Consider the following 13,935-nt stretch of genomic DNA (forward strand, 5'->3'; position numbering starts at 1 on the left):
GGCTAGGCCGTGGGAATCAAAACCCTCCGGGTGATTTTTGCTCTGTTCAAAACCATAGTCTTGGGAGCTTAAAAAAAAAAAAGATAAGAAAAGAAAACGATTGTTGTTTATCAGTGTGTGCAGTAAAAGTGATTGCAACCCAGTGACCTTTGCCCTTCTCTCTTCCTGCGACTAGATGGGATTTTCTGGGAGGCTGAAATCTAATCTCTCAGAGTTCAGCCTCTACATTGGAAGAAAGGAAACCATAAATTGCCCTAGACGTGAGTCTTAGAAAAACCTCCTTCAAAGATTTCCACACATTGCAGCTGTTTCCCCTTCCAACGGATGTTGTACTCAGTGGTTTTCAGTGTTTTCCAGGGTGTTCTGAGTATCTTTAAAGAAAGACTCGGGGGCTCAGGAGACAGGGACGAGAAGGGGAAGGAGAGCAGTAGAGCCTGAGATGCTTCTGGCCTCGTCCATGCCGCTGTCCATCGAGATGCGAGGCTGCTCGGGATCCAGGGAAACCGTACCCCTGCCCCTGTTTCTTAGAACTGGCAATCACCTACTCGTTCCCCAAATGAAAGGCTCATCCTAATCGGAGTTACTAGTGGACACGGGATAAGAGAAGGGTTCTCCGCTCACCGGTTCTCTATCCGTGGATTCGGCCTTTTCATTGAGCCCTCACCAACAGGCTTTGCTACCTGCAGATCAATGCCTGTGTCTTCAGTCAGAAGGAACACAGCCTTCCCAGGATCCTTAAAAGAGGCAGGTGGACAAAAACCACATTATCAAGTGTCTCCAAGACTTGGGAGCCCCCAACCGTGGCCAGGCTCTTAGCGCAGGCAGAATTCTACTAGAATTCTTCTTTAACGTCTACTAGAATAGACGTTAAAGAAAGGGAACAGGTCCCCCATTGAACTAGGAACACAGCCGCTGTGCCCCGGGGAGGAGCTGATGCAGGGAGGGTTCCTGCGGTGCTTCCAGGACTCACAGTCTCGTCCCCCAGGTCACGCTTCACACCGGGCTCCCAGTCCCTGACTTCTACTCCAGCAGAGCATCAATAGCCTAAGGATGGGCCGTGGAGGCGCCAGCTGCCGGTCCTACCCTCCGTCCTTACCTCCGCCTGGGAGAGCGACAGCACCTGGTGGGATGTCGGAGAGCTGGAAGCAGAGGGGGAGGAGGAGAGAAAAGCTGGTCCCCACGAGTTCACACTCCACAGCTCCGCTCCGCCCCTACCTTTCCGACCTCTCTCCCGCTCTGATGCCTGCGTTCACTTCCTCCTCCCGCAACTCTAACCAATGAAGGACCTAGGCTGCCCACCATATCACTTAGTTTCCAATCCCAGGTTTTGCTCTTACTTTACATATTTTTTTTTAATGTAGGTGAGTTATATTTTGTTTCTTTTCTGATCATGTTCTTGGTGACTTACTGAACTGTTACTGCCAAGAGAATATTCTCCTGATAACCGTTTTCTTAAGCTTTCTGACAAAGAGGTTGTAGAGAGGCGTGGGAAGAATGCTTTGAATTTGGAGCTTGCAGTTTGCCTCCTAGAAGGTTCTTGCTGTTACCTCTCGTGCAGTGCTAGACCTGCATAGCTAATCTTTGAGAGGTGGGCAGAGTGAATGCAGCATTGAGAAGTTTGACTATCCATTGAAGCACAAAAATAATAGCTATATGGCTACACAAAGGTTCACAGCCCGCAGGATCCTTAGGATAGCTGGGTTACTGGGAGAGGCCAGAAACCCTGGTCATTGAATCAAACTAAGAAGTCTCTAGACTGGGGCAGACCAGGGGGTTTATGATTTGGTTCATTTATTTAATATAAGGTTTTAACTGAGAACCTACTATGGACCAGGCACTGTTCTAGACACTGGAGACACAGTGGTGAACACACAGGTGTGATTACTGCCCTTCTGGAGCTTAAATTCTCATAGGAGAGCAAACCAAAAATATGACAATTACAAATTATTTTACAAGTACTAGAAAGGAAATAAGGAGCAACGAGGCTCATTGGCAAGATCTCTCAGTTTCCCAAGAACGATGCTAAAAATCTACCCATTCTGGCCATGGCACCAGAAACATACCAACTCAATGCCTTTTCTGCTACATTATTTTAATTATGGTACCTGCTGCCATTCATCATAATTATGGCAGAAATGATGTCAGCATTCTTATTTGTTAATGCTGCAATGACACTAAGCCTTAAAAATGAATGTGAAAAAAAATAGCAACCAGAGAGAGAACCCATTTTTCAGTAATGGGGGATCTTAATTTGCAATCCATGGCATCCCCATTCTCAGGATAAACTCACGTGTCTCCATGTATATCTGTGCCTGTTACAAATGACAAATCCATCCACTCTGCTGCCATTCACAACCTAACTTTCTGGAGTAGTTCCAGTAATGTGTGGAAGAAAATGAAATTGTATGTCATTGCTCTGACTGATAGCAGAATGATAATTCTTATTACTTCTCTATAGAGACAGACTTACACAGTTACCCTTCTGATTCTTTAGTTTTGACGTGCAGTTTTAGAAAACGTAGAACATGGAAAGAGGTTATGATTAGTTGTCTAAATATTTGCCAGTGAGCCAAGAAATTCCGCATGAAAAAACAAGAATAACAGATAAAAGAGAAGTGGTAGGATGGGAAAGCTAACAAACTAAAGTTTTGGCATAAAGTAAGATATGTAAATAGCTAATTTTTTCCTTTTGTGCTTTATTTAGCTCATCTCTATCAGTTACAGTGTTTCTCTGGTTACATGTACCTAATTTATTGGATGGGTGCTATCCTGTATATGTCCATCTTGGTTTCTTGGCTACAGAAAAACTCTGTTGCAGGACAACACTAGTTTGATATTTGATTTACTCTCCAATGAGACTCGATGGCTGGGCCTCTGTAGACTCATAGTTCCTCTTGTTCTTTATTAAATTCATCCTGCTGAGTAGATTTCTAGTGACTTGTAACACCTACTTTACACAGAATTACCATTGTAGATGCATACAGCTATTGTACTAGAAAAATGGATATTTCTGGTGTGCCAATAAAAGATTTTTATGAGAGAACATCATATGTCTCTTTAAAATTCTTGGGTTTTGCCTGTTTGGGATGATGATTCACCTTTGTCCAAGTGACAGGTTCTCAGGCAAGTGTGATTGGAAAGTCCCCTAGAGTTCACGAAAGTTCTTGGTCCTCACCTGATTTCCCTGGGAGCACAGACACTCCTGTGGTACCTACCTCCTGAATCTTGGCTAAGTGTGAAACATCTGTAGTTTAGATGCTGTTTGGGTATTTTTCCAAATCTTGGGAACTTACTTTCACAAACCTGCTCCTGAAAAACCCGTAAACTTATACTACAAAGTATAATGTCACTGCCTTTTTCAAACCTGGTTCCTTCGACATTCCTTTGAATGGCTGAACAATGTACTTGTTTTTAAGTAATCGCACCGGGGATGTCTGGGTGGCTCAGTTGGTTAAGCATCTGCCTTTGGCTTAGGTCATGATCCCAAGGTCCTAGGACCCTGCTGCCTACTTAGCAGGGAGGCTGCTTTTCACACTGCCCTTCCCACTTGTTTATGTATTCTGTCTCTCTCTCCGATAAATAAATAAAATCTCTAAAAAATAAGTAAGTAAATAATCACAATAGTACTGATCACCTTTATATTATCATTACCCCTTATCTATTTTTTTTTGGCTGACATTTATTTATTTATTTTTGTCTGTAAATTTTTATTATTTCCTTCTTATTTAAATTCAATTAATTAACATATAATATATTATTAGTTTCAGATGTAGAGTTCAGTGATTCATCAGTCTTATATATTACCCAGTGCTCATTACATCATGTGCCCTCCTTAATGTCCATCACCAGTTACCACATCCCCCACACCCCTCCCGCCCAGCAACCCTCAGTTTGTTTCCTATGATTAAGAGTCTCTTATGGTTTGTCTCCCTCTCTGATTTGATCTTCTTTTATTTTTCCCTATTTCCTCTATGATCCTCTGTTTTCTTTATTTTATTTTTTTATTTAAATTCAATTAACTACCATGTAATGTATTATTGGTTTCAGAGGTAGAGGTCAGTGATTCATCAGTCTTATATAATACCCAGGGCATATGACATTATGTGTCTTCCTTAATGCCCATCATCCAATTACCCAATTCCCTTACTCCGTCCCCTCCAGCTACCTTCAGATTGTTTCCTATGATTAAGAGTCTCTTATGGTTTGTCTCCCCCTCTGATTTCATCTTATTTTATTTTTTCTTGTATGATCCTCTGTTTTGTTTCTTAAATTCCACATAGGAATGAGATCATATGATAAATGCCTCTCTCTGATTCATTTATTTTTCTTAACATAATATCCTCTAGTTCCCTCCAAGTCATTGCAAATGGCGAGATTTCATTTTTGATGGCTGAGTAATATTCCACTGTAAATATATACGCCACATCTTCTTTGTTCATTCATCTGTCAATGGGCTCTTTCCATAGTTTGGTTATTGTGGACATTGCTGCTATAAACTTTGGGGTGCAGGTGCCCCTTTGAATCACTATGTTTGTATAGTTCAGAAAAATACCTAGTAGTGTAATTGCTGCATCACAGAGTAGCTCTATTTCAGCTTTTTGAGGAACCTCTATACTGTTTTCCAGAGTAACTGCACCAACTTGTATTCCCATCAACAGTATAAGAAGGTTCCCCTTTCTCTACATCCTCACCAACATTTGTCATTTCCTGACTTGTTAATTTTAGCCATTCTAACTTATGAGTTGGTATTGATTTGTATTTCCCTGATGATGAGTGATGTTGAGCATTTTTTGTTGTTGTTGTATCTGTTGGCCATTTGGATGTCTTCCTTGGAGAAATATCTGTTCATGTCTTCTGCCCATTTCTTTTTTTTTTTTTTAAGATTTATTTATTTATTTGACAGACAGAAATCACAAGGAGGCAGAGAGGCAGGCAGAGAGAGAGGAGGAAGCAGGCTCCCTGATGAGCAGAAAGTCCGATGCAGGGCTCGATCCCAGGACCCTGGGATCATGACCTGAGCCGAAGGCAAAGGCTTTAACCCACTGAGCCACCCAGGTGCCCCTTCTGCCCATTTCTTGATTGCATTATTTGTGCTTTGGGTGTTGAGTTTGATAAGTTCTTTATAGATTTTGGACACTAACCCTTTATCTGTTAAGACATTTGCAAATATCTTCTCCCATTCTTCGGTTGTCTTTTGGTTTTGTTGACTGTTTTCTTTGCTGTGCAGAAGCTTTTTATCTTTATGATGCCCCAATAGTTCGGTTTTGCCTTTGTTTTCCTTCCTTTGGAGACGTGTCCATCAAGAAGCTGCTATGGCCGAGGTCACAGAGGTTGCTGCCTATGTTGGTCTTTCATCCATTTTGAGTCTATTTTTGTGTATGGTGTAAGAAAATGGTCCAGTTTCATTCTTCTGTATGTTGCTATTCAGTTTTCCCAACAGCATTTGTTGAAAAGACGGTCTTTTTTCCATTAGATATTCTTTCCTGCTTTGTCAAAGATTAGCTGACCACAGAGTTGAGGGTCCATTTCTGGGTTCTCTATTCGGTTCCATTGACCTATGTGTCTGTTTTTGTGCCTGTACCATACTGTCTTGATGATTACAGTTTTGTAATAGAGTTTGAAGTCCAGGATTGTGATGCCACCAGCTTTGGTTTTCTTTTTCAACATTCCTTTGGCTATTCAGGGTCTTTTCTGGTTCCATACAAATTTTAGGATTCTTTGTTCCATCTCTGTGAAAAAAGTTGATGGTATTTTGATAGGGATGCACTGAATGTATAGATTGCTCTAGGTAACATAGACTTTTTAACAATATTTGTTCTTCCAATCCGTGAGGCATAGAATAATTTTCCATTTCTTTGTGTCTTCTTCAATTTCTTTCATGAGTGTCCTATAGTTTTCTGAGAACAAATCCTTTGCCTCTTTGGTTAGGTTTATTCCTAGGCATGTTATGGTTTTTGGCACAATTATAAGTCAAACCGACTCCTTTATTTCTCTTTCTTCTGTCTCTTTGTTAGTGTATAGAAATACAACTAGTTTCTATGCATTGATTTTATATCTTGCCCCTTGGCTGAATTCCTGTATGACTTCTAGCAATTTTGGGGTGGAGTTTTTTGGGTTTTCCACATAAAATATCAGATCATCTGCAAAGAGTGAGAGATTGACTTCTTTTTTGCTGATTCAGATGACTTTTATTTCATTTTGTTGTCTGATTGTTGAGGCTAGGACTTCTAGTACTATGTTGAACAGCAGTGGTGAGAGTGGACATCCCTACTATGTTCCTGGCCTGAGGGAAAACTCTCAGTTTTACCCCTTTGAGAATGATATTCACTGTGGGTTTTTCATATAGGGTTTTTATGATATTGAGGTATGTTCCCTCTATCCCTATCCCTCTAGCCCTACACTGTAAAGAAAGAATGTTGTACTTTGTCAAATGCTTTTTCTGCATCTATTGAGAGGATCATGTGATTTTGTCAAAGCTTTTTCTACATCTGTTGAGAGGATCATGTGGTTCTGTCTTTTTATTTATTAATGAAGTTTATCACATTGATTGATTTGTGGATGTTGAACCAACCTTGCATCCCAGGAATAAATCCCACTTGGTTATGATGAATAATCCTTCTAATGTACTGTTGGATCCTATTGGCTAGTATCTTCATGAGAATTTTGGCATCTGTGTTCATCAGGAATATTGGTCTATAATTCTCCTTTTTTGGTGGGGTCTTTGTTTGGTTTTGGAATCAAGGTAATGCTGGCCTCATAGAAAGAGCTTGGAAGTTTCCCTCCATTTCTATTTTCTGAAACAGCTTCAGAAGAATAAGTATTAGTTCTTCTTTAAATGTTTGGTAGAATTCCCCTGGAAAGCCATCTGGCCCTGGACTTCAGTTTGTTGGGAGATTTTTGATTACTGCTTCTATTTCCTTGCTGGTTATGGGTCTGTTCAGGTTTTCTATTTCTTCCTGGTTCAGTTTTTTTAGTTTATAGGTCTCTAGGAATGCATCCATTTCATCCAGATTGTCAAATTTGCTGGCATATAGTTGCTCTTAATATGTTCTTATAATTGTTTGTATTTCTTTGGTGTTGGTTGTGATCTCTCCTTTTTCATTCATGATTTTATTTATTTGGGTCCTTTCTCTTTTCTTTTTGATAAGTCTGGCCAGGGGGTTATCAATGTTATTAATTCTTTCAATGAATAAGCTCCTAGTTTCATTGATTTGTTCTATTTTTTTTTTTTTTTTTTGGTTTCTATTTCATTGATTTCTACTCTGATCTTTATTATTTCTCTTCTCCTGCTGGGTTTAGGCTTTCTTTGTTGTTCTTTCTCCAGCTCCTTTAGGTCTAGAGTTAGGTTGTGTATTTGAGAACTTTCTTATTTCTTGAGAAAGGCTTGTATCACTATATATTTTCCTCTCAGGACTGTCTTTGCTGTGTCCCACAGATTTTGAACAGTTGTGTTTTCATTATCATTTGTTTCCATGAATTTTTTCAAGTCTTCTTTAATTTCCTGGTTGACCCATTCATTCTTTAGTAGGATGTTCTTTTTTTTTTTTTAAGATGTTAATTATTTACTTGACAAAGATCACAAGTAGGCAGAGAGGCAGAGAGAGAGGGAAGCAGGCTCACCGCTGAGCAGAGAGCCTGATGTGGGGCTCGATCCCAGGACCCTGAGATCATGACCTGAGCCCAAGGCAGAGGCTTAAGCCTCTGAGCCACCCAGGCGCCCCTGGTAGGATGTTCTTTAGCCTCCATATATTTGGGTTCTTTCCAAATTTCCTCTTGTGATTGAGTTCTAGCTTCAAAGCATTGTGGTCTGAAAACATTCAGGGAATTATCCCAATCTTTTGCTACTAGTTGAAACCTAATTTGTTACTAGTTGAGACCCAGGATATGATCTATTCTGGAGAATGTTCCATGTGCACTCAAGAAGAATGTGTATTCTGTTGCTTTAGGACAGAATGCTCTGAATATACCTATTAAGTCCATCTGCGAGTGTGTTATTCAAAGCCTTTATTTCCTTATTGATCTTCTGCTTAGATTCTGTCCATTGTAGTGAGTGGGGTGTTAAAGTCCCCACTATTATTGTAGTATTACCAATGTGTTTCTTTAATTTTGTTATTAATTGGTTTATATAATTGGCTGCTCCCAAGTTAGGGCATAAATATTTATAATAGTTAGATCTTCTTATTGGATACACCCTTTAATTATGATATAGTGTCCTTCCTCATCTTTTATTACAGTCTTTGGTTTAAAATCTAATTTGTCTGATATAAGGATTGCCACTCCAGCTTTCTTTTGATGTTCATTGCCTGATAAATGGCTTTCCACCCCCTCATTTTCAATCAGTTCTGCCCTTGCTGGGCCCCTGCTCTGAGAGCAGTTGCCCAACTGAGCTATGGTTCATGGTTTATGGCTACCCTGAGCTGAGAGCCCACTCCTGGGATCACTGATGGCAGCCAGCTTCCCCACTCAAATGCCTGAGAGCTCTGCCACACTCAGGTACCCCTGGTCTTCCTATGACCCCAGGGAGCCTGAGACCACATTGTCCCACCTAGTGTTCCTCCCCACTTCACCACCTGAGTGCCTCTCAGGCAGGGACACCCCCCACTGGAGCAGACTTCTAAAAGTTCCAATTTTGCACTCTGCTATAATATCACTTTCCAGTAGCTGGCTAACAGAGGGTCCCTCCTTCAGCAGTTTAGCTTCTCATATATCACCTCAGATTCACTTCTCCCCACCTCCTATCTTGCAGAAGGTCGTAGTTTTTCTATTTGCAGAGTTGCAACTATTCTTTTCTTAGATCTCCGGTTGAGTTTGCAGGTTTTCAGAATAGTTTAATAGCTATCTAACTGAATTCCTGGGACCAGACAAAACTAAAATCTTCTACTCCTCTGCCATCTTGGGCTTCTAGGGAGAGAATCCATTATGCCTTAAAAAAAATAAATTGTTTATTTATTTTAGAGAGAGAGAGGACACACAAGCAGGTAGGCGGCAGAGAGGGAGGGAAAGAGAATCCTCAAGAAGACTGCCTGCTGAGCATGGAACCTGACTTGGGGCTTAATCTCATGACCACAAGATCATGACCTGAGCCAAAACCAAGAGTCCAATGCTCCAATGCTCAACTGACTGAGCTACCCAGGCACCCTCGTCATTACCCTTTTAAAGTGAACTGGGGGCTGTGTGTGTGTGTGTGTGTGTGTGTGTGTGTGTGTGTGTGTGTGTTTAAGGAAAACATCCCCTGCAAGCACCTGATCCAGGTTATGACCTCAGAGCAGCACACTAGGGAGCTGGCAGCTGCCCTTGCTCTGTGTACACCAGGTTTCCCCACATCTCTGTTTCCTCACCTGGTACCCTGATACTTCCTTCTTCCTCCTCCATGGGTCTGCTCTGGTGGTTTTCTTCCCTTCTGTTCTCTACCTAAGGCAACACATTAGCCACTTTCTACTCTTCTCGTGGCACTGAGGTTAATGGAACTTATGATTCCTGGCATTGCCTCACAGGAATGATGGACTGATTTGCAAGATATCATCGTATTTCCTGGAAGTGAGGTCCTTTTTTTCTACTCCTAATGTGTGCATTAATCTTTTACTTATCTCTTCAACTCACTGATAAGAAAGGAAGACTTTCTGTTAAATCAGGATTTTTTTAATCATGAATCAAAGGAACTATAGTTATTAAAGAAGTTCTCAGACCACACTACCTTCTAATTTATAGTAACATGCTAAAGACACCTGCATATATATTCAAATGTATGGGACAGCTACTTGCACTGACATTGGCATTTAGGGGAACCTGAGTCTGACATAATATATCACAGGTAACTGAGACTTCTTCAGTCTTGTCTTTATCCAAAGAACCAGCATTCTGGATACATATAGAATTTGAGGCACTGAAAAAGACTTAACAGGGGAGGCATCTAATTCAATGCACAGAAAAATCAGTCTAGCTTTTGGATATATTATTTCTACCACTCTACTACAACTATGTGAAGAAAAGCTTCAGGTACAGAACTAGATATCACAGAATTAATAGTGATGGTTGCATAACCTTGTGGTAGCACTAAAAATCACTGAATCATACACCTTGAAACGGTGAGGAACCATGTTGGACATGACCACAACTCTTCTTACAGCCTCCCTCCAACTACACCCAAGTCTGTTCCTATTTTCTCCAAGCTGTCCCCTGAGATAAAGCCTAAAGCCAAGGAAGGGTGTCAGGGACCTAGGAGCAGATCTCCTAACCCTACTTTTTCCTTCCCTTCCCATATTCCCTTGGTTGGTGGAAGGGCTTTGATTTGCTTCCTCTTCTGGTGAAGACTGCCTCTCCATTTTGTTCTGAGCCTCTCTAACATGGCCTTTAACTTGCCCGTTTCCTGAAATTCAGAGTGGTGGAGAGAATAGAACACCTTTCTCCCATTAAGGAAGCAATTAAAAATAGCTCTTACAAACCCCCAGTGGTTATGTATCTTGCTCACATCTTTCTTCCTTCTCCTTCCAGGGAAAAATAAACATTCACCATGAAATCTGAAAGAATTAATATTTTGGTTCATTGTTCTTGCCCTTTTTCCCTCAATTTTTTTTTCTAAAATTCCCTAATAATAAATATAACAAATTACAACTCCACTAATGAGGATGGCTGGATATTAAAGTTTAATTACCTGTTAACAACTTGCAAACCATCTTTTGAGGCATAGCCACAATTTGTAATGTGTATAATAAAGGAAAGCATAAAGCTAAAGAAACGACCGTGATGGGAGAAACTTCATGGAGATATAAAATAGTGGTTTTCCACCCTGGCTAAAATCCTTGGTAAGGACAGTATGTTCAATCATGAATTTCTATATATTCCACACAAAGAAAGGGACACGACCTGAGATCATGCATACAAAAGCACTTTGTGCAATAGAGATGAAAGACACGTTAAATGTAAGTATTCATTATTAAGTAATCTACACTCCGCATTATCAGACAACCCTGAGAGGTCTAAAGTGTAGTGACTGAGGGCAGCATCTGGCAGTAACTGTCTGAATTCTGGTCTTGGCTCCAGGTTTTGTCAGCTGTGTGCCCAAGTGCATGGGATTAAAAACTCATCCACATTTTCCACACTCTAAAGTAGAGGTAACAATAGAATGGTTTTGAAGGTTAGATCAAATAATATGTGTAAAATATTCTGAACAGGACCCAGCCCATGATGAGTGCTATGAAGTGTTAGGGATTATTCATTTGTGTGCAGTCTGTTCATGATGCCACCATCAAATCCCCTCCTTTATTAATTACCAAGATCCCAACTGAGTGTCAATAATGAATCATATAATCAACTTCTCGGGAGACAATGCCTATCTATGGAACTTGACAAAATGTTAAATTCCTTTGTTAAATTAATAGAAGACTGTAGGCAAGAACATTCTGAGCAAAAGCAGTAACTTGATTCATAAGACATGCTGAAATCTCTTTTAAAGTCACAATAATCAAAATGGCATACTATTACTAAATCAACCACAACTCAGAAATAGAGATTTCAATAGATATTGAACAGAAAATCACAAAGGGGGAAATGAAGCTTATTCAAAAATGTTGAAAAATATTTGAAAAGTGGTTAGCTATTTGGAAAGCAAAACTATATTCTTAATCAAATCTATGTTCCAGATATTAAGGTGGTAATGTAAAATATTTAAAACTTTAATAAACCAGGAGAGATTACAAATATTCATCTGATCTTTCTCAAACAGGCCTGAATCACTGTAAATTACTTTATGCAATAGGCTTATCAATTTTCTAAACTTTCCAACTTATATTTTACATTTAAATCCCTCCTTTGTTATCTCTATATATCATGCTTATCTGTTTTCTTCTTTAATTAACTGGGCCCCTCTTTATCCTGTCTAAACCTACTTTTAGTATCATAGATTTATTGTCTGTATTGATTTTTTTTGTCATGCCATCATTTAACAAACTACTTTTAAGGAAAGATTAAGGTATTGAATATGAACTACTCTGCACTCTGTTTCTGAACTGTATTTTCAACCTAGTAGTTAATGAGTTATAATGAGCAAGTTTTCTCAAGTAAACGAGGATCCTAATGTTTCCTTCTTTAATGCTGATTCCCACATAGGATCTGTGAAAAGAACACTCCACTCAATTTTTCCCAATTGCCTGGTGGGCAGTGTGGCTGTCAGATATGAAGAAGTCAGTCTCCAGTCTTATCAGTTGGCAGGCTGAGAAGGATGAGCAGGTGAAGGTTAATCGTAGCTTCTCATGAGGTCGGTTTCATTGTTGGCAATACAATAACTTTGCAAATATGCGAAATTTAATACTTAGGTATAGGGATGGGCTTGCTCAGAACTGATAGACCTGCAGGGAAAAAATCATACATATCTATCAGAGAGAAAGCAATCTTAGAGAATTATGAGGATCACCCAGAACTCCATGCCACTATTAAATTCCATGTCTTCAAGATTTCAAGTATTGAAACGTAGTGCAGTTACCTCCTGCAATACACATACTGTGTGTAAGCTGTTTGTCTACCATCCAAGTGGAAGGGACTTTTCCTTGAAGTTAAGAGAATCTGAGATCTGTTCTCCATGCCCTGGGAAGGGGTAGAGAGAGGATCCCACTGGATCAGATGAAGCATGGAAGACCAGTCCTGGAGCATTTAGGCTGCCAAATCAGGGACTCCCAGGGGACAAGAAAGAACGAGACACAGATGCAGGCTCATTGAAAAGGGGCGGCAGATGCATCCCACATGTGCTTTCTTTCTGTTTAGAGGTCTCAGGTATCAGGTTTCACCTTAAGCCTCTTGTCAGGTCTTTGGCAGTAACTAAGGAAACATAATCCCTGAGACACCTTCCTAGAAGGAACTATCAAAGGTGTTCTTAAGGACAACAAAGGAATGTCCATTATTCCACAAAATGGGTCTGACCCAATATGATATTTTTCATGGTCTGAAGCTACCTGGGGCTAGGCTATTAATAATAAAATAATACCCTGTTTTCTTCTTTCTCCAATGCAAAGGTTTTGTTGTGTTGTTTTTTTTTTTTTTTTCCCCAAACCTTAACATCTCTGCAATGAAGACACATTTCACTTGCGTCAAAAGAAACTCACCAGCCGCTGTTACGGCAGGTGCTTCTCAGCCTCCAACTGCACAGGGAAATCATCTGGAGAGCTTTAGAAATAGTGATACCAGGCTACTCAGTTAATTGGCTTGGAATCCGACCTAAGAACGTGGGATTTTTTTTTTTTTTTTAATTGCCCACATGGGAGTGCCTGGGTGGCTCAGTAGGTTAAGGCCTTTGCCTTCGGCTCAGGTCATGATCTCGGGGTCCTGGGATCGAGCCCCGAGTTAGGCTCTCTGCTCAGCGGGGAGGCTGCTCTCCTCTCTCTCTCTCTGCCTGCTTGTGATCTCTGTCAAATGAATAAATAAACTCTTAAAAAAAAATAAATTGCCCACATGATTCTCATGGCCAGCCGGGCTTGAGAAGGCAGAGGAAGAGAATGTGAGGATGGCACAGACTCAGAGTTTGCACTGCTGGTGCATTTGAGAAATTAATAAGACGTGGGACTGGATCAATTCATTGGTCTGTTACTTCTGGGAAGTCATTTGCACTGGTAGGTGTTAAATTTATTTATTTATTTTTATATTTTTAAATTTTATTTCTAGTACAGTTAGCCTGCAGTGTTACATCAGTTTCAGACAGCTGGAAAACTTAAATTCACATCACAGTGATCAGTTTATAGGTCTTTTAGAAAATTCCACTAGAATGCAATATAGAAAAAAAATGTACAAAATTAATAAACATACACTGTATGCGGTGACTGAAAACAGTAAAAATCGCCAAAATTTTGAGAGATTACAAGATTTTCAATTGTTGGGAGCAATTGATGCGTTAAAAACTATCACTCAGATGTCCAAATCTGTCAAAAGCTTCCAGCTACTTCCCAGAAA

At 40.1% G+C, this 13,935-nt stretch overlaps 1 protein-coding gene across 8 annotated transcripts in view; it reads left to right on the top strand.

Moving 5' to 3' along the window:
• Nucleotides 1-3,043, top strand: part of TRIM9 (tripartite motif containing 9) — a 107,910-nt gene extending 104,867 nt beyond the window's left edge. For 4 of the 8 annotated variants that reach the window (XM_032871132.1, XM_032871133.1, XM_032871125.1 and 1 more), the window contains one exon: nucleotides 687-3,043. In XM_032871132.1, the coding sequence (XP_032727023.1) occupies nucleotides 687-836 (150 nt within the window). In that variant the 3' untranslated portion in view covers nucleotides 837-3,043. The remainder of the gene's footprint in view (nucleotides 1-686) is intronic. The other 4 variants (XM_032871128.1, XM_032871130.1, XM_032871131.1 and 1 more) reach the window with 2 other exon arrangements.
• The last annotated feature ends 10,892 nt before the right edge of the window (nucleotides 3,044-13,935 follow it).

Source organism: Lontra canadensis, unplaced genomic scaffold (genome assembly GCF_010015895.1).
Source record: "Lontra canadensis isolate GAN:19392208 unplaced genomic scaffold, GSC_riverotter_1.0 scaffold42, whole genome shotgun sequence".
Classification (NCBI taxonomy): domain Eukaryota; kingdom Metazoa; phylum Chordata; class Mammalia; order Carnivora; family Mustelidae; genus Lontra; species Lontra canadensis.